We start from the raw sequence: 20,045 nt of genomic DNA on the forward strand, positions 1-20,045 counted from the left end.
GCACGTTTTGTGTGTAAACGAGCGAGTCAGATGACCTTCTGGTCAAAGGTCATGCCTTTGTCAAAAACACACACACACACTCCCACTTCAGACTTTGTTGTTTCAGGACAGAGTCCTCATCAAAATTGAGTGAATTGCACAATGAATGACTTCAAAGGTGTAACACGAATGCTGCCAAGGTAGTTGAGAAACTTATGGTGAGTTATAAATACGCTGTGTCGCTGAGATAGATAGTGTTCCATGCCACGACCATAGCCCATCTCATCCATATTTAACTTAAATTTTAAGTCCCATTGCCAATGCAACATCATCATGCAAACTGCCACGTGATGTTGGACTGTTCTAAATAGTATTTGGCTCAACACAACATTGCATTGTTGTTGGAATTGGATGGCGACTTAAGACTGATGATAAAACTTAAGAAAAGAGATCCATGTTGAACAAGGTGGACTAGTGTTCGCTCCAACCAAGTCCTAGTCTGTCAATGGGAACGTACATGGTAACACTAACACTAACTACAGTAACATGGAGTGTGCTTTTGAAAGTTTTAGTTTTATAAATTAAACATGTTTTATTTCCCTGCATGGTGATTGGTGATGTTGATGTATAACCAGCATGGGATAACTTTCCGTATGGCGCCACCACTTTTGCACTCATTTTTACAAAAAGGGATATATCAATCAGGTAAATTAGATACTATATTATTTTATTTCGAATGAAAAAGTGGTGGCGCCATACGAAAACTTTTCCCCAGCACGAATTCCAATGTTAATTGTTATTGTTAATTACACTCGATATATATCTTTAAGTTTTAGCCTTTGTTAGTTAGTGGCCTAAATTATGTATATTGTTGATTTAATCATGAGGAAAAGTTTCTGCATGGCGCCACCATTTTTTCTTTCGATATAAATTTATATAGTATCCAATTTACCCCAATGATAGACCCAATGACCAGGTGACTGGGGCGCTAGATTCCTTTCAAAATTTTTACATTGTTGTTGGTCATCTAGCTGACCGATAATGTCAACATTTCAAAAAAGGAATCTATCGCCCCAGTCACTGGGTCTACCTCAATGAGATCCTCTTTTGTTGTAAAAATGAGTGAAAAAGTGGTGGTGCCACGGAAAGTTATCCGGATAACTTTCCGTATGGCGCCACCACTTTTTCACAAATTTTTACAGAAAGGGATATCTCATTGTCATTGAGGTAATTTAGATACTATATCGAATTAAAAAAGTGGTGGCGCCATACGGAAACTTTTCCAGTTATCCAATCATCAATGCAGCATTCATCTTTTTATAGTTAAAGTTAAACTCATATCGGGAACTTAATTCTTACTAGGTCATTTCTGAATTCGCAATTGGGACACGCTTCGAATACAGGGCGGACGTCGAAGGGTCGTGGGTCAAGGGGGGATGAGGGGGTTTTAGAACAACCCGTAAATCTCTGATCTTCACAATTTTTGTCTTGCCAATTCTGTAAATTTGTTCCTTTAAAAGAAAAAACCCTGTGTAACCACATCTCTTCACATTCCTTGCAGGTGATGAAACGAACTAAAAACAAAAATCTGAATCTTGGCAAGAGGTAATCAACATTGCCACTTAGCCATGGCAACCAAAGAAGTATTCATAGCGGCTATCGACATCGGCACAACAACAATACGGTGTCACATTTACAATGAAAAGGCTGAACTTAAAGGAAGTGGAACTCAAAAGGTATGTATTGGCTCACTTGAGTTATTTTATTGCTGTTGTATTCATTACCACTTGGATGACTGGCATTAAACCTAACTGCCACGTGGCGTGTCGTGGCTGAGCGGTTCAGGGCATCATACATCCGTTCTGGTTGCTGACTTACATGTATCAGGGTGTGGGTAATGAAATTTACTATTCGACTAGTCCTGCCTCAAATAGTTGTGACATTCACACTAGTCGGGACAAATTTTTAGTTGCGCTGAGACATTTTGTTGAAAAAGTGAATTTGCTTGCCCAACACTTCAAGCACTGGTCTTGGTCTTGCAGTCCTGTATTAAAGGAACACGTTGCCTTGGATCGGACAAGTTGGTCTATAAAAAGCGTTTGAAACCGTTTGTTATGAAACGTATATGGTTAGAAAGATGTTTTAAAAGTAGAATATAATGATCCACACAAGTATCTCTCAAAATTGCACGGTTTTCTTTTTACGTCGCGAACTATCACGGTCCGCCATTTATGGGGGTCAACCATAAATGGCCGACCGTGTTATTGGACGAGGTAAAAAGAAAACCACGCAATTTCGAGGCATATTTGTGTAGATCATTGTATTCTACTTTTACATCATCTTTCTAACCATATGCATTCTATAACAAACGGTCACAAAACGCTTTTCAAAGACCAACTCGACCGATCCAAGGCAACGTGTTCCTTTAAGTTCGACCCCTGGCTGCCTCAATATTGGGCATGGTGTACATGGTCGTACCCATATTAATACTGGTTACATTCTTGTCATACGTTAGTTGTTTTGTCCCGTCCTCATCAAAGTTGTTAATCAAATTGTATTTTTATTGACTTAGATGCAGGTTCACCGTCCTGCTCATGGCAGAGTTGAGATTGAACCTGACAGTCTGTGGAAGCAGTTTACATCAGTTGTTAAAGAAGCAATTACAGGTAAATACATGTAAGGTGTGTCATGGCCGAGTGGTTAAGGGCACTGGACTCAAGCTACAGTGTTTCTGATCAACAGATTGTGGGTTCGAGTCCTGCTCATGGCAGAGTAGAGGTTGAACCTTGACAGTCTGTGGAAGCAGTTTACATCAGTTGTTAAAGAAGCATTTACCATGTTTACAGGTTAATGTAGTGTGGCGTGGCAGAGGGGGGTTTAAGGGCACTGGATTCAAGCTCTGGTGTTTCTGTGTGGGTTAGAATCCTGATTGTGGCACAAACTATTTGATATCCGGTTATAACACCATTACTGCCTTGGAGTAGTCTGTGAAATTCGGGAGACTACTTAGTTCTGATGAAAGGAACTAATAAACAGGACAGGCTTTTTACCAATTCTAGTTACCTGTTCGCTGCTTGATGTTCTATCCAAAAAACTGAAATTGATATGGTGTTTCAGGCATTGCATGGTGAGAGCTTATGTCTCCAAAGACTCTTGGAATTTAGCGCATGATTGTTTTATACGGCGGAAGGGTTGTCATTTTCGTTCTGCTCTTTACGTACACCCTCTTAATGTCCACTCCCACCCCTTCTTCCAACAGATGCTGGTTTAGTAGCAGCCCAAGTCATTGCCATGGGAATATCAACATTGCGAGCTACATTTCTAACATGGAATAGGTACGCTCATGGACACCTCAACATTTTTGAATGACTATAAACATCAAGAGTTGTAAATTAAGGGAAAAAAGTAAGGGAATGAAAGGGTAGCGAGGAGTTCTTAAACGTCCATTTAAAATCAGCAGGGTCATTGCCGTGTGATCACACGGCAACGACGCTGCAAGGTTTTAAGCGGACGATTAAGAACAAGTCCCTACTCTTTTATTCCCATTCATAAATTCCCTTTTGTTGAAAAATGTATATAAACACAAGTATAGACACTTTGACAATTGACAATTTGAGGTTTGAAATATTTTTTTCAAAAACTTTGTGAAGAATCTGTTTGATGCACGTGGCTTGTGTGTACGCGTGCGGGCTTAGAAATAGATTATGCGCCGTTACTAATAGCTATGAATTGCGTTCCACATGATAATCTTGCACGCCAAACACGCCGAAGCCAGCCTGTTATAAATGGCTCCAACTGGTCATTATCAACCTTTTAAACACCCCCACGTGACGCGCTCTCCACCAATAGGAGTAGAGAAACTGTCTGGGGTATTTATGAATTGTTTGTTTGTTTTTTGCAGAGAGACGGGTGAACCTTACCACAACTTCATTTGTTGGAATGATACAAGGGCAGAGAAGTATGTTGAAGACATCAATCGATCTTTAAGCTTCAAGGTTAGTTTATAATGCACTATTAGGTCGTAATTCTGGAGCTCTATCAAAAATGTTGGACCACTTTGTTGCGTCAAGGAAACAAACTCAGGAGTTTTGCATATCCTAAGCATGAAATTTGCACAGTCTATTGTTTGGGCAGAAAGTATCGTTTGTAGCTCGAAATGTGGCATGGTTCCTTCCCCATTGTGTCCTCACAGTGTCCTGGAAATTTCAGGAATTCTTTAGAGGGCATGTGGGGGGGGGGGGCAAAATGTACCAGACGAAAAGAGTGTGTTAATAAACAATATGATCAAGTTTGACTTCTCACTACTTGTTTCTTGTAAATTTGTTTTTATTTTTTGTTTTCATTTCATGAAGGGTTTACAAAAAGGATCCAAGTTTTTGCACTTCTTCTCAAGAATGCGGCGATTCGAAGCCGGTGGCATCTTCACATTCACATCTCAACACGTGAGTCAAAATTTTTGTGTGTGTCTAGTCCCGTTAATAGGTAGGGTCGTACATTTGTCAATGCTGAATGCACAAAAATGCACAACTAAAGAATGATATGGTAAAAGTCGCATGTGAACGCCAAGCTGAATACAGTGTCCAATTGCTGAGAAAACAGTCATGGTATTTTCACACGAATGCCCAGGTTGATTTTTTCCACACGGAATTTGGGAAATTCTGAGTAAACAGTGCTTTAATAATACACATAAGGGCAAAAACAAGTTATAAAATATTTGTGTTAACACTAAGTACTAAGAGGACTTGTCCAAGCCTGAGTTTACTGGTCCATGGCAACAATTACTGAAGTTGCTGGGCCTGCATTCCAGTGATAAATTTGAGTCTTGGCTTTGTACATACTGTAGTTTTCCATTTTTTTTGGGCTGCGATTCAAGGAAAACATTGAATGACTAAAGTACTTACAGAGTGTCTCAATTCAGCTTGGGCGATACCACGATATTATCGAATATCGCGATACTAATTTGGAAACGATTTCAATATCGGATCGATTTGGTTTTAATCGAAATATCTATATATCACGATATATCGCGATATCGATTAACTATCGCAATATCGCAATGTATTTCCTAGCTGAGACATCTTGCACCCCGTAGGTTTGGAGTAAAACCAGAAGAATAGGTCATTAGAACACCTCTCTTATGCTATGACTGTCTCTTCTACAACTTTCACTGGGAGTTTGAAGACTGACGATGTCAAATTTAATTAATCGCGATTATATCGAATATCGCGATATATTGTTGGCGATATATCGTGAATAAAATAAATCGATATCGCCCAAGCTTAGTCTCAATGGTCTGACTGATGGGAATCTTCTATTGGGATCATGAAAATATTCCCGTAGGCAGAATGGAGCAGTCTCTTAGAACTCCAGCAGCAGATTATTTCCAATTCCTCCCTTCTAACCGTCGTCGTAAAGCCATTGGACACTTTCGGTACAGAAAAAAAAAAAAAAAATCACAGATTTACAAATAATTTACAGGGTTTACAGAAGGTAATGGTGAAAGACTTCTCCTGAAATATTATTCCATGAAATGCTTTACTTTTAAACACATGTCATGACACGGCGGAACGTGCGGAAACAAGAGTGGGTTTTCCCGTTATTTTCTCCCGACTCCGATGACCGATTGAGCCTAAATTTTCACAGGTTTGTTATTTTATATATAAGTTGTGATACACGAAGTGTCGGAATTGGACAATACTGTTTACCGAAAGTGTCCAATGGCTTTAAGCATTTTAAAGGTAGTCAGCGGTTTACCGATAGTTTTTATCCTCATGCAGTTCGTGCTTTTAATGGGAACTAGTTTGTCTTCTGCTATTGTTGTAGCCTATTATCTATGTTTATATTTTTATCTTCTTCATATTTTTTAAATGTAATTTTGTGGTTGTAAAATCTTGAGAGCCCGAGGTGCACTACAATTTCCGATGTTCTGTCTTCTTTGTTTCTTTTGAGAAACATCATATTTTTCAACATCAAACTACTTTTTGAAACCTCTTCTTCTAAAGGTATCCATTCGACTATCGTTTGTGCTGGAAACAATGCCAAAGGTAAAGTACATTCAAGAAGTTATAGGTATCAACACATTTTGTTGGTATTAAAGATGCTATGTCAGATTTTTGGCCGATTGAACCCAAAAATTTTGATTTAAAATTCAATAGGTATTTTGATGGGGGTCGAGACAGTTACAAGCTTTCATTTGAGCCATTGCTCGAAAAAGTCCGCCAATTATTAGTAGCAGTGAAAAAAAGTGCTCAAAATTAGTTTTTGTCGGGATCCCGACAATATATCACGTGACCAAATCGTATGTGTTTTATAAGAAACATTTTAAATTTTTGTCATGGTTCCTGACCATTAAAAGTAAAAGTTAATTTTTTTTCGTTAGAGCGGGTGATACTCTTTGAAATACCATTCACTCAAAAAAATCTATTTTTTTATGTTTGGGGCAAAAAATCTGACATAGCATCTTTAACAAACATGTACAGAATTTTGTCTCAAAATCATCTGTCCAACGACACATCAAGTCCCCTCTCCATCTTTTTGGGGGGTCAATTCCTTTGTGTACATTTTCACACTCAAGAAAGAGGGACAAGAAAGGCACAGGTTATAGTTCGCTGGGCATGTTTCGAATGGTCATTAATTGAAAAGCTAGTTTCACTTTAATATGACAGCCTCATGAGACAGTAGCTTTGGGGTATTTTTTATAAAATGTACATGTACATATAGTATTACAGGCAAAGAAGGCCCCCTATACCTTTGATTATTTTGAAAGCGGATGTACTTCTTACTAAGTAAGCTTTTTATTGCCCTTAGTTTTAAAGAGTGATCGCCAAACATACCTTCTCTTTGTATTTTAGTTCAAAGTTATATTTGCATTTTTCTCTCTTTTCTCTGTAGGTTAAAGAAGATGCTCTGAATAATAAACTCATGTTCGGAACTATTGAAACGTGGCTGGTGTGGAAACTTACAAAAGGTGAGTAAAATACTTTTTTTTATTTTTTATTCTTCTCTTTGTGCCTCTTAAACAAAACCAAGAGACATTTCTGGCAAAACTGATATCGTTGTTTTATTTTTTTCCCCTTCATTATTTCGCTCTATAGGAAAAGTACACGCCACTGATGTTTCAAATATATCAGCGACTGGTTTATACGACATGTATAAGGTGAGGTTTTGTCACTCCACACTAAACTGTTGGGACTTGCTTGTATGCCCGGGGTGGAGTTAAGACTAGTCTTATCTTGAGTGAGGCGAGATACTCGTCCTGACTTAGGTTTTTAATATCTCCTATGACTAGTCCCGAGTTAGGACTAGTTCCAAGTTCTTTGTGAAATCGACCCCTGGTCCTGTGATGAACAACTGTTACTTGGGCCTATACTGGAACCAATCCTTATGGCTCCTTCACTTAACCAAAAATTATATTTTCCCTTTAAAGACACTGGACACCTTTGGTAATTGTCAAAGACCAGTCTTATCACTCCGTGCACAAAGTAACAAACCTGTGAAAATTTGAACTCAATAATTTGTCGTCGAAGTTGCGCGATAATAATGTAATAAAAACCACCCTTGTCACACGAAGTTGTGTGCTTTCAGATGCTTGATTTCGTGACCTCAAAACCTAATTCTGAGGTCATGAAATCAAATTCAGTTTTAGTGGAAAATTACTTCTTTCTCGAAAAGTACCTTACTTTAGAGGGAGCTGTTTCCCACAATGTTTTATACTAACATCAGCTCTCTATTGCTTGTTACCAAGTAATTTTGCATGCTTACAATTATTTTGAGTAATAACCAATAGTGTTCAATGCCTTTAACCATTTTTTTATTATCTAGAATGACTGGAACACCATTCACACTGGATACTTGGGGATTCCCCTCAATATCATGCCAGAGGTTAAAGACACTAGGTAAGTACATGTCAGTCTTATTTTTGACCGTGGACTTTGCAATACGGGAAATCTTCATTAAAGGCACTGTACACATTTAGTAATTGTCAAAAAACATTATTCTCACTTGGTGTATCCCAACATATGTTTCAAATAACAAACCTGTGAAAATTTGGGCTCAATTAGTCATTGAAGTTGCAAGAAAATATTTATAGAAAAACTACCTTGTCGCACAACTTTCTGTGCTTTCAAATGCATAATAAAGGCTTCAGGCCTGGGTCTTTTAATATGAGTGAGAAGTTACCTCTTTCTCAGAAACTATGTTACTTCAGACGGAGTCGCTTTTCCCAATATTTGATACTATCAGCAGCTCTCCATTGCTCTTTGATTTGAGTCTTGCTCTGGCTGTAAGTTTTTATGCTAAATATTCTTTTGAGTAATTGCCAAGAGTGTTCAGTGCCTTTAAAGGCTGTGCAAATTATAACTTTAAGGTTGTTGTTTTGTTTTTTGTTATTGACAGTGATGACTATGGGCTGTGTGATCCGGAAGTCTTTGGTGCACCAATTCCTATCAAAGCTGTGGTAAGATGTCAAAAGAAATTAACCGTGTGTCAGCGGAAAATGGTTGTATCATCTAAAAATGATTTCAGATATGAATAAAACATGCTCTTTCATCTACTTCTCTAACCTTGACGATTCTAAATGTATTGCCAAATGCTCATTCAATTGTCAAATTCATCTGGTTAATAAAAGGTTGAAATACCGTCTTTTTAATATACCTACTTAAGTTTGGATCCTAGTTTCAGATCTTTTTGTCAATTATTGAATCTTGCCCCTGAAGATTGAAAGAGTTAAAGGGAAGGTACGTGCGCTCGCCGGGTCGCGTATATAGGCCAGTGCGCCCTCTAGTTCTTATATGTAACTCTATGATTTGAACCTACAACCTTTTCTTTACTACACCATACTAGAGCAGTGTCTGGGCACTAGGCCACCAAGCTAGCCCAGCCCAGTGGCTAGAGGCAGTTCAAATTCTATGTGTTAACTGTGGGTGTACTACAGTACTGCAACTATTTGTTAATAATTGTTATAATATTGTTTTTTTCTTATGTAAGGTCGGTGATCAGTCGAGTGCTTCCTTCGGACAGTGTTGCTTCCAAGAAGGTGATATCAAGGTCACCATGGGAACGGGAACTTTCCTCATACTCAACACTGGCAGTAGACCATGTCTTCCGTGTAATGGTAGGAAAGCATACTTCATCAAGTAACTGAATCACTTTTAAAGATGCTATGTCAGATTTTTGGCCCCAAACATTAAATAATAGATTTTTTTGAGTGAATGGTATTTCAAAGAGTATCGCCCGCTCTAACGAAAACAAGTTAAACTTTAACTTTGAGCAATGGCTCAAATAAAAGCTTGTAACTTTCTCGCCCCCATCAAAATACCTATTGAATTTTAAATCAAAAATGTTGGGGTCAAATCGGCCAAAAGTCTGACATAGCATCTTTAATATATGAGGAATCTTTTGAAGTTGTTTTCAGCTCAAATGTTTTTTCCTTTGGATGGGCAAAGCGGTCCAGTGCACCAAACACATGTTCTGCTATTGTCAGAGTCTAGGTTGTGGCACTTGGCCCTTAAGCAAGACACTGAACCATAATTGCTCGGTCTTTCCATCAACAAATCTGTTTTTTTTTGTTATTTTATATATATATAGGTGAGGTTTGCAGTAGCACCATGTGTATATCTCTTTCCAGTAGTGTTGTTTCTGAAAAGAACTGCCTGTTGACAACTCGGCATTTTCTTTTGAAGAAGATGAGAGCATACTGATCGAAACGTTCAGTTGTCATCCACCGGTTCTTCACAAACACTACTTAAAATTCTTATTCTTATTCTTATATAGCGCATTTCACAATAACCGTATCAATGCGCTTTATACATTAGTGCCCTGGACATAGGGCCAATAACATCCCTTTTTATGTTTCTCAGCTCCCTTGGGAGTATACAACTGTACAACCTGGGCAACAGTTTATATCGCTCCAAAGGATTTTTCATTCACAATATCAACCTCTACGCTCGTAGGTACCCATTTATACCCCAGGGTGAAGAGAAGCAATTATAGTAAAGTATTTTGCTCAAGGACACAAGTGTCACGACCGGGATTCGAACCCACACTCCGGTGAATTAGCACCAGAACTTGAATTCGATGCTCTTAACCACTCGGCCATGACACTCTACTACTCAAAAGAGATTTACACATGGTACTACCACAAACCTCACCATATTACACTCCCACCATGCTAAGTTTCAAATCCTACTTGTTATTTTATTTCTTCTGTTTTTCAAGGAGTTTATCCCATCATTGGTTGGAAGTTGGGCAAGGAGACAGTTTATCTGCTGGAGTGTAATGATTCAGATGCAGGGACTGTTATTGAGTGGAGTTTAAAAATGGGTAAGAATTATCCAAGTCTGGGTTAATAGTAGCAGTACTGCATTCTGCTATTGACCATATTCGCCATTGGATGCGCCATTTTGGTGGTCAATGTCAACGTGCGTTATTCAGTAAAGTGCGCATTTTAGGTGACACGCAGCGTTTACACGTAAACCTAATGACCTCCAGAAATGGTGAACGTGGCACAGCCGCCGCATTTGGCGTGTGTGCAAGGGGTCAGTTTGAACCAGGCTCCTCGTGTTTGATTCCCATGCCTTTATCCTTGTGGACTGTTCAGGGGGTAACCATGTTTGTAATTCCAGAAGTAGGTGGCAACATGCCCCTGGTGGCAGTTGATTTGATGTGTTAGCCCTCACCTTGATGTGGCCGTCTGGCCTTGTGATGTATGGCCTTCTCTCGTAGGGATTCGGGCAACTAAGGACACTGTACTCAAGCTCTGGTGTTTCCGATCAGCCGAGTGTGTGTTTGAGTTCTGGTTTTGGCACTGAAGAAAGACACTTAACCATTTTTGCTGCATCCTTCCAATCTTCGGACGGGTAATGCACCAAAAAGAACCCAGTTCACTTATCAAAAGGAGAAAGGGGTCACCGGTGTTCTTGTTTGATCAGCAGCATATTGCGCCAGTAAACCCATTGCATGTTGCTGTAAAGAAACATGTCAGATACTTCAAAAACGTAGCTCCAAATACCTTGCAGGAAAAGAGTACTGAGCTCTTTGATACACCGTCTGGTGTGATTAAACACTATATAATAACCCATTATAGACCGTATTGAATAACCCCTTATGCTATAAAAAGTCGCCATCTTGTAGGGCAAACCGTATGCGCGTCCAAACGTGTACATCATCGAAGCACGCAGCACGCAACATTCCTGGTTTGATTTCTATGGCACATGCACGCACAGACGCACGCCACGCACAGACGCCATCTTTTAGGTCAGATATTTGAGCCCCGTGACGTCATATTCAAAATGGTCTATTATTATTATTATTGTTATTACACTAGTGCTTAATTAAAGAAAAGCACGGAACACCTTTGTATTTGTCTAGTTGCTATTAGTATTATTATAATTTTTATTCTTAGTTCAACCCTTCTCTTTCTCAAAGGTTTTTATGAAGACCCAGGCAAATCAGTAGAGGTTGTCAACTCAGTTGAGGACTCAGGAGGGGTTTATTTCGTCCCAGCATTCCACGGTCTACAGGTAAGCATCTTTATGCACAGATCGAGTTGTCTCAGTAGTTTCCTTCTCTACATTTCAACTCTATATGGAGCCCGGTTTGAATCTCACCTCAGACCGGAGCCTTGCAGTTGCATTTGAATTTCAGTCCCTACTTTGACCCAATTTCAATGCTTTGCTTTCTGTAAGCAAAGAATCGGCGCTAGAGGAAGTAGGGAATTACACACTTACGTCAAGTGTTTAACATGAGTTAGGGGGAATTTTGGCTTCTGCGCGTGCATACCCCTAACTGCTATTTGTGTTTTTAATTATTAATTTGTGGTTGAAACTTTTTATTTTACTTTTTAGGAATGTACATGTACTATACTTATACTTTTATGCGAACATATTTGTTATATCATTGCTTCTGTTTTTTCCCTCCATTTTTTTTTTTCTTTGGTCTTGTTTGAAACTGATTGTTCTTTTTTGTGAATGTACTATAATTAATTGTGTTTTGGTGTATGCCATACAAAATATTTGGAAGTCATTCTTTGTTTTTTTCTTTTTCTGCACTCCCCCCCCCTATCTTTCCCCTTTTTTTTGTTTTCCGATAGTCACCAATTAATGATTTTAGCGCCTGTTGTTGTCTGATGGGGCTCAAGCCCACAACGACGCCAGCCCACATAGCCAGAGCTGCCTTAGAAGCAATCGCATTCAGGTAACCATTGATCTTTGGCTGGTAACCTGTCCCTAATGAAGTTAATGGACATAAAGTGTTGGTTTTTGAACAGTCCCCTGTACATATTTTCACTGTATGACTGTACTAAATGTATGAATTGCACATTAAGTGCTCAGGCGACCATTGATTTTACACTGGTCCCATGTCCCTAATGAGTTATTGGACATACATGTATACTGTTGTTTTTTTTAACAGACCCATGTCCATATTTCCACTGGTCCACTGTGTTTAATGTATGAATTGCACATTGAGTGATTGGGTGACCATTGATTTTTGACTGGGCCTCTCTACATGAATGTATAATAGTTATTGATTGTACACAAAGTGTTCAGGGGACCATTGATGCTTGACTGGTCCTCTGTATACATCTATTCAATGTATTTATTGCACACAACATTTCCAGGTGATCCCAGGTGGAGTTCACACCCACCCCCCCCCCCCCCCCCTCATCAATCATATCCAACTTGCTTTTGTGGTGTGATTATTTATATTGTGGAAAATTGGTATTTCTATTGATGTGGACAAAACTCAATAATATCCAGTGTGCTTTTGTGATAATTTATATTTTGTTGTTGTGGAAATAACTATATTCAACCAAATATATATATATGTTGCTTGCTATTTTGACTTTTGTTTATTCTACTATTGATGTGAAGAAGCATTCAATAATATTAAATGTGTCTTTATTATGTGATGTTTTGTCTCTATTGCCTATTTTTGTTGACATATTATTCTATCATGTTCCACCTGCGTTTATGATACGTTGCTTGATATTTTTGATGTTTGTATATTTCATTATTGATGTGTAAAATTGTGCAATAATATTCTGTGTGCATTTTTGATGTGTTGTATTGTGTCTATTTTAATATTGATGTGGACAAAAACTCAAACATATTCAATCTGCTTTTAAGATATGTTGCTTGCTGTTCTTCTTTGTCATAACTTTCTATTTACAATTGTACTATATTAATATGCTTATGTTTGCATATAGATTTGACACTTCTTTTATTGTGTGATATGCATGAAATGTGAACCGTTTTTACTTACTGATTTGCAATTAATAATTTGTTTGTCAGCTTGTTTGTTTCCACAGGACTTAAATTGCCAAGAATATGTTTTTTTTTTTATCATGGTGGGTGGCTGGGTAGCCACTCTAACTGTAAAAGAGTTGGATTTTAGCTGTGATTATTGTTGTACTTTTGTCGCAGTTTTAATTCTTCCCCCGGGGTTGTTAGGACATTAAAAGAGTAGAGTGATTATTTAAAAGTAGAGTGTCCATGAAAGACTAACTCTATCTTGAGTAATTTACTAGGAATAGTTCTTCTGCACTCTAACAGAATCTGACATTTCTGTAGGACAGTGTCTGCCTGAATCAAACAAAACCTTATGTTGGATTTTGATGGGTCGGAATAGTTAGGTCTAATGTATTGTATTTTCATAAAGCTTTTTAAACATCTTGTGCATTTGATCTTAATTTGATTTCCTTAATCAACCCAATACTTAAATTTAGAATTTGTTTTTCTCATAATAAGTATTGCATAGGTTGGTTTAATTAGGCCTACATTTCTAAGACCTGCTGTCATCTACCTACACATTTTTATATACACACTTCATTGTCTTCCACACCTTTAACATAACAGGGTCGTTCAACTCTACAATATTGCCAGGACTCAAAGTGGAACCAAACTCAGACCTTTAATCAGGTAAACAATTTTTTGAATTTCCTTATTTATTGATTTTAAATTTATGTTATGCTAAAATTGAAGTAAATAAGGGAATAAAAAGGTAGCGACGACTTCTTCATACGGCCGTTTAAAGCCAGCAGGGTTATAGCCGTGTGGTAAAGGCCTGACCCGGACCGGACGTTTAAGAACGAGTCACTTCTCTTTTATTCCCATTCATAGTGTCCTTTTGTTAAAAAATGTTAAAACGCACAATGGTAGACACTTTAACAATTACACGTGCGCGCTTGGATTACACGCTGATACTATAGCTATGAATTGCATTTCGCGTGATAATCTTGCGCGCCAGACATGCGGAAGCCAGCTTGTTATAAACCGCTCCAGCTGGTCATTATCCGGAAAGGATGTACATCTTTACAAATGTTCGCGACCAAACTCGGCAGTTCCTAAATGCATCTTTAGCATAATGAATAATGTAAAGACCAATATCGTTAATCAGATTTGATGGAGGGGTTAGCAACAATGACTTCATCCTCCAGCTGGTGTCCAGTTTACTCGTCCAGAAGATTGACCGACCGCAAAACCTGGACATGTCTTGTCTTGGGGCAGCCTTTCTGGCTGGGCTTGGAGCAGGTGAGACTAAGTTTCTCTCTTAACCCCCTGCCAAACTCTCCTTAACCCTGAACTTTGGCCTTATCCATGACCCTTGACCCAGCCTCGCTACCACGGGCAGTGTGCTGTATAGATAACACTCGTCGTAGCATTGTATGGAAAAAGCAACGCTGATTGACTCCGAAAATTACATACCTTTTTTTAGCACTTTTATGGCGTTTATGGGATGCCTAGTATGCGAAAGTATTTTGATGCGGTTCCTTTTGAAATTGCACTTGGCTTAGCTTTACACTCCCCAGGAGCTGAGAAAGGAATGTTAATGGTCTAATGACCAGGGGTCGATTTCAGACCTTATGGGACTTTAGAACGTAGGACTGGTCCAAACTAAGGACTTGTCCTAGGAGATATTAAAAAACTTTAAAGTCACCTGGAAATAGAATTTTTATTTTTTCAAACATAAGAGTATATGTTTAGTAACAACACAACAATTTTTTTTAGTAATTGTTTGTACGATTTATATGTTTAAAAAATAGATAAAGTTGTTTTGGGGGTTGACTCAGCCTACCCCTTTTGTGACGTTTCGAAGCAAGTTTTTTCTTGCACTTTTCCGGCAATGCCGACCAAGTGTATTGCTGCTGGTTGCAGCAAAACAACTGAAGATGGGGTCAGTCTGCATGGCTGGTCAGACTCACAAAAACAATAGTGCATAGTGGTCCGGTCCGACGTCTTTTTCAGCGCTGTTCAGCATTTTCTCTTCAAACATCACGCCTCGATCAACATCAAAAACAGCGCCCTCTCGGGTCGGTCCTACTCTTAAATTTGTGAATAAGATAAGAACCAATTTCTTAGAACCTTGGTTAACTGTTTATTCACATTCCACTCATCAAAACACATATTAAAGTGATAAAAGCTTTATTTTGACAAAATACCACTTCCCGGTGACTTTAAGGCTAGTCTTAAGTTAGGACGAATAGTTCAGCCTAACTCGAGATATGTAAGACTCTTCGTGAAATCCATCCCAGAACACTTATGTAAAGCGCATTGAGATGTTACTGTGAATTTTTTTAAATAAGAACTTACTATCATTATTGTTTTTAGCGTGATTTCAATTTACCATATTTCCAATGTCAGGCGTTTGGAAGAACAAAGAGGAGCTAGTCTCGCTGCGGGTCAGCCAGACGACCTTTGACCCTCGACCTGCTCTAGAGTCTTATGAACTGATCTGCAAGGAGTGGATGAAGGCTGTCCGAAGGTCACAAGGCTGGTATGCCACATGAGATCACCAAAGGTCATCAAAGGTCAGTCAACTGTATCTCTCTACCCACTTTCATCCAGGGTGAAGTTGGTACATTCCACATTAGGTGCAACATTTAAAGAAAAACACCCAAGAAAGCATTGAGATTGCCTTTTCTTTATTCAAGAAATTGTCTTTTTTGAAGGTTGTGATTGTTTTTTATGATATGTAATTTCGACTAAAAAACAGAAAACATTAAATTACACAAGTGACACGAGACCCCTAATTTAACAGGGCAAAAGACCTAGAACTCATAAAAAAACCAATCACAGAACAGTCTGTAAACAGATCTGGAAAGCGTTGCGACAACAGATAAAACAAAATTAAAATCAAGGACAGCAAAAATAAACAAACAATTGAAAAGCTTTTTCAGAAGTGATATATTTGTTTGAAATTTCACAGATTTTTGTGTTTAGTGCTTCTGTGTTTCCATGGAAGTGCAAAATCATGAACGGAGCTGAAATTCAGGAACTTGTTTGCAGTATTTTGTTTACTGTTCGGTTTTGTCAAAGAATACATTGTGATTATAACTTTTATTTTGTGTTTTAAATTGTCTTAATTATTTTTGTTTTATAATTTGTTTTGCTGAATTGATATTGTGCTATCTTGTACTCTTGTTGCCTTTGTTTACCACATAATTTATCTTGTTTTTTTTAATTATGACAAATGACAGTCATGAACCAAATGTAGGACATAAATGCTAAACTTGTGGGTCGCCAGAACTTCCTCAATTGCTTAAATGACTTGTTTCGGTTATTCCTGCAACCACGAAAATTGCCTCACAACTGATTCTATTCAAAAACAAAAAAACATGATACTTTTTTAAAGCTTTTCTTCATCAGTTCATTATAACTACTCATATCAGACATGATATTTTTCCTTTTTCAGTCTGATTTCCGATTTTTTAGCCCAGAGAAAAAATCAGGAAAATTTTGATGAAATATCCTGAAAAATATAGCTTCTAAAACTTACAACGAGTTTATCGAGCAATTTGAAATGCAGGCATTCAACTATTCATGTTGGCCTTCAGATACTAAAATGGCAAAGTGCATTTAACTGCTTGAAGCCATAATTTAGTGAATGATATTGATTGGACAGACAGTATGGTTAAGGATACTTAACCTCAAAACTTAAACTTCGTCTGGGAGCATGATATAATAAACGCTAGAAACTGTAACATTTAACACTGCATGTCCTAAATTTTTCGTGTTTTTTTATACAAAGCTGAATTTTGTAACTTTTTTTCTTCCAAAAAAACGTTTCTACTTAGTCAACTTTACTAGCCCAGTATTTGTCTGAGCACTTTATAAGCCAGGCTTAGATTATTCTTTTTCTAATCCTACCTCCATGTTCTAAGTAAGTCTGATTTTTTTTCTTTCTTTTTTTTTTCTTCAAATTTTGTGTGCTAAATAGCTTTTAAGTTTATTTAATGCTAAAGTGCAGGTACATTTAGGTCAACCCTTACTATTCTAAATGCATTCCCCCATCCAAATATCATGCCTGTATCATTAATCGCCCTTTTTGTATAACCTTTCGTATAATTTACTTAACTTTTCAAAGGAAAATTTTCAGCGAGTGGTTTAGAATTTACCATGATTTCAGTTAATACGAAATATTACATTTTTGTGTTCGCAATAGAGGACTCATAGGCTATAGCTTCATTTATGAATATTTTAAGAATATATTTCAATGGTTTAAAAAAGGGTTGATTCAATTTTTGTAATTTTTACAAAACATGTTCCGTATATATCGGCATTATTTCAATGTAAAATATGTAAAGTGCACAAAACAACTGAGGAAATTATATATGTAAATGTTGCTCATGTTTTTCAAATTATTTAAACAGTACTGTAATTATTTTAATATTTTGTACTAACCAAATGAATCTCGTTAAAAAAAAAATTCTTACAAAATGTGTCATTAATAAACTTATTATATTATACCAAGTGTTTGAGAATAGTTATTTATAAAGACTGGAGATGATTTTCCAACTTGCGCATCGTGTGCATCCAACCATGGAGGAAGGAAATAATCCTACTCAATGTAATGAAATCTAGAAGGGAACGAAAAGTAGTTTGTCAACCTTGCGGGCGTATATTGTAGTGCTGTAGTTCGCTCGTCCCCAGCGCCTTGCTTTAACCAAAGGCGCTGGGATGGGCAAACGTATCATGCACTGTCATTGGTTTAATAATGCGCAGTCCCATCATGCATCACACTCACACTGCACCATATTTCTATGCACTGTACGCATGACGTACTTCCTGAACAAGAATCTGTGCAAGCGATTAGCCCATCCCAGCGGTCCTGGTTTGACTTGCCGCTGGGGCCGAGCGAAGTGCTGTAGTCGAGTACAGTGTCGAGTCCCTGTTGTCCGAGTCCCTGTTGTCCGAGTCCTCCCCACCGAGGGGGAGTCCCAGACCGGAATAAAGTCCTTCAACTGCCGGGTACACGGTGTCGATTGTAATCGGAGCGAGATCCTTAGACCCATCGCATATAACGGTCAGAAATGTTGGGTCCCCGTTCGACTCGGGAGGGAGGGATACCTGCGTGTCTTACAATCCGAAGGGCGTTGTCAACCTCCCGGCTCCACCGAAGACGTTCGTTTTGTTTTTCTAAGGAGGACGCAGAATCTTCCTTTTGTGGAACGGGTCCTCGAGTTTGAGCTAAGTACACGGTCACCCACTAGTTACGGGTCTGTGTTATATGGGGTCATGGTATCGTCGTTCTATTAATTATTCCCTTTTCTGAAGAATTTCTCCTTGGGGGTATCACTTGAACAAAGAAGTTTGTTGAGTAGCATTGTTCTTTTCTTTAAAGTTCCCCATAAGGTGGCGTGTACAAGGGCACACAAACTTGTATTTTGGTGTCACATTGTTTATGTGACGCAGTTTTTTAGACAATTGCATTGTGTATGATGGGTGACGACTGAGGTGGCGGCAGTGTGCAAGTTGTGAACTTATTGGTTGATTTTTCACTTTAATCAAGGGAGGGCGGTGTTAATCCCACGTTAAAGTCACAATTTGAATGCAGAAACAATATTGCACACGAGTGAACTTATGTTTGACGTCACCAAAAACGCCTTTACAGTTCCACTCCTCTGTGGCACCGAATGTGCATTGTATTTGTAATATGTTATAATGTTATATTAAGTACGGACTCGTCCCTTTCGTAAAAAGTCATCGTCCATTGTGCGTTTACAAACGGCCCCAATTATGTTTAAAACAAGAAATAAAAAATAAATGTTATCTAGTGTGTTATCTACAGGGCAGCGTAATTACTTTTGAGGTCTGAGCCAATTAGATAAAAAACTCGAGGGGGATGCAATTATTCTAACAAACTCTAAAGATGACTTTATTTTCCTTAGTAAATTTACATTGCATATTAAAAGATGGTAACCAACAAGAAAACACCAAAATGAATAATAATATAGAATTAAGGTCTTAAAAGGAAGGAGAATGCGAAACTAAGTTTAACGTTTTGAAAAAATACACTCGGATTAGCCTAACTTGCTATACCTTTGAGTTTACTTTATAACTGCTGAAATAATAATATTTAAATTAAAGAACATCGCGGTATATGGTTTTCACTTTCAATCCAGTTTGTTTTATCAAAATTATTCCAATTGGACCATGTCTTACGAGTTTACTACACAATAAACTTGAAAAGTTCTGAAGTTAAAACCAAAATAGTGAAAATCAGCAACACACAAATCTTGTCAATTTGGCAACTATGACCATGCTATGACGTATAGTCGTATACCACCATTTTTTTAGTTAGACGTTATAATTTGGCCTCAATGATTATTATAGGCCTAAGAGCCCTGAAACTAATGCAACCTGACATGTTAAGCATGCCCTCATTGGTCCGTCAAATTTACTGGAAATTATAGGCAATATTTACATTTACTGTATCTTCGCTAAGATTTCTAATTTGAATTCACTGTGGAAGAATTATTTAACAAGAATCATTATTGCTCTGAGATTATATAAAAATACTAATTAATATGTACAATTTTCAAGTTCATCAAATCCGCAAAATAATGTCATCCCATGAAAAGTATGTACAGACTTACACCTTGAATTTCTTTGAGTTAAAAATGGATAACTATACACACATTATATCAATTAAAAGCAATGGTGAGAGACACGGACATAATAAAATTAAGCTTAATAAACTTGGCTATCAACACCATGTGTACACCTTCTATATGAATTTAATGAAAAGGTATAAGCATTAATCAAATCAACTGGATATCTTTACATGAG

At 37.8% G+C, this 20,045-nt stretch overlaps 1 protein-coding gene across 2 annotated transcripts; it reads left to right on the forward strand.

Moving 5' to 3' along the window:
* Positions 1-54: 54 nt before the first annotated feature.
* On the forward strand, positions 55-17,689 carry LOC139945223 (glycerol kinase 5-like). Of its 2 annotated transcripts, none has more exons than XM_071942529.1 (18): positions 55-197; positions 1,541-1,715; positions 2,552-2,645; positions 3,239-3,314; positions 3,881-3,974; positions 4,332-4,421; positions 5,982-6,023; positions 6,871-6,946; positions 7,074-7,135; positions 7,801-7,874; positions 8,374-8,434; positions 8,965-9,091; positions 10,195-10,299; positions 11,404-11,498; positions 12,068-12,171; positions 13,833-13,895; positions 14,374-14,507; positions 15,618-17,689. In XM_071942529.1, the coding sequence occupies exons 2-18, from the start codon at positions 1,608-1,610 to the stop codon at positions 15,761-15,763; spliced, it is 1,551 nt and encodes a 516-aa protein (XP_071798630.1). In that variant the 5' UTR covers positions 55-197; positions 1,541-1,607; the 3' UTR covers positions 15,764-17,689. The 2 variants fall into 2 exon arrangements, with proteins under 2 accessions (XP_071798630.1, XP_071798631.1); XM_071942530.1 differs by lacking the exon at positions 55-197 and adding an exon at positions 394-499.
* The last annotated feature ends 2,356 nt before the right edge of the window (positions 17,690-20,045 follow it).

The sequence above is a fragment of the Asterias amurensis genome, chromosome 12 (genome assembly GCF_032118995.1).
Source record: "Asterias amurensis chromosome 12, ASM3211899v1".
In the NCBI taxonomy this organism is placed as follows: domain Eukaryota; kingdom Metazoa; phylum Echinodermata; class Asteroidea; order Forcipulatida; family Asteriidae; genus Asterias; species Asterias amurensis.

What these genes read in the sequence shown, in the direction of transcription:
- LOC139945223 (XM_071942529.1), top strand. Translation starts at nt 1,608, where the DNA reads ATGGCAACCAAAGAAGTATTCATAGCGGCTATCGACATCGGCACAACA. An exon ending in TGCTGGAAACAATGCCAAAG is followed by an intron (nt 6,024 to 6,870) that starts GTAAAGTACATT and finishes TTTTCTCTGTAG; the next exon opens with GTTAAAGAAGATGCTCTGAA. An exon ending in AAACTCAGACCTTTAATCAG is followed by an intron (nt 13,896 to 14,373) that starts GTAAACAATTTT and finishes ATCGTTAATCAG; the next exon opens with ATTTGATGGAGGGGTTAGCA.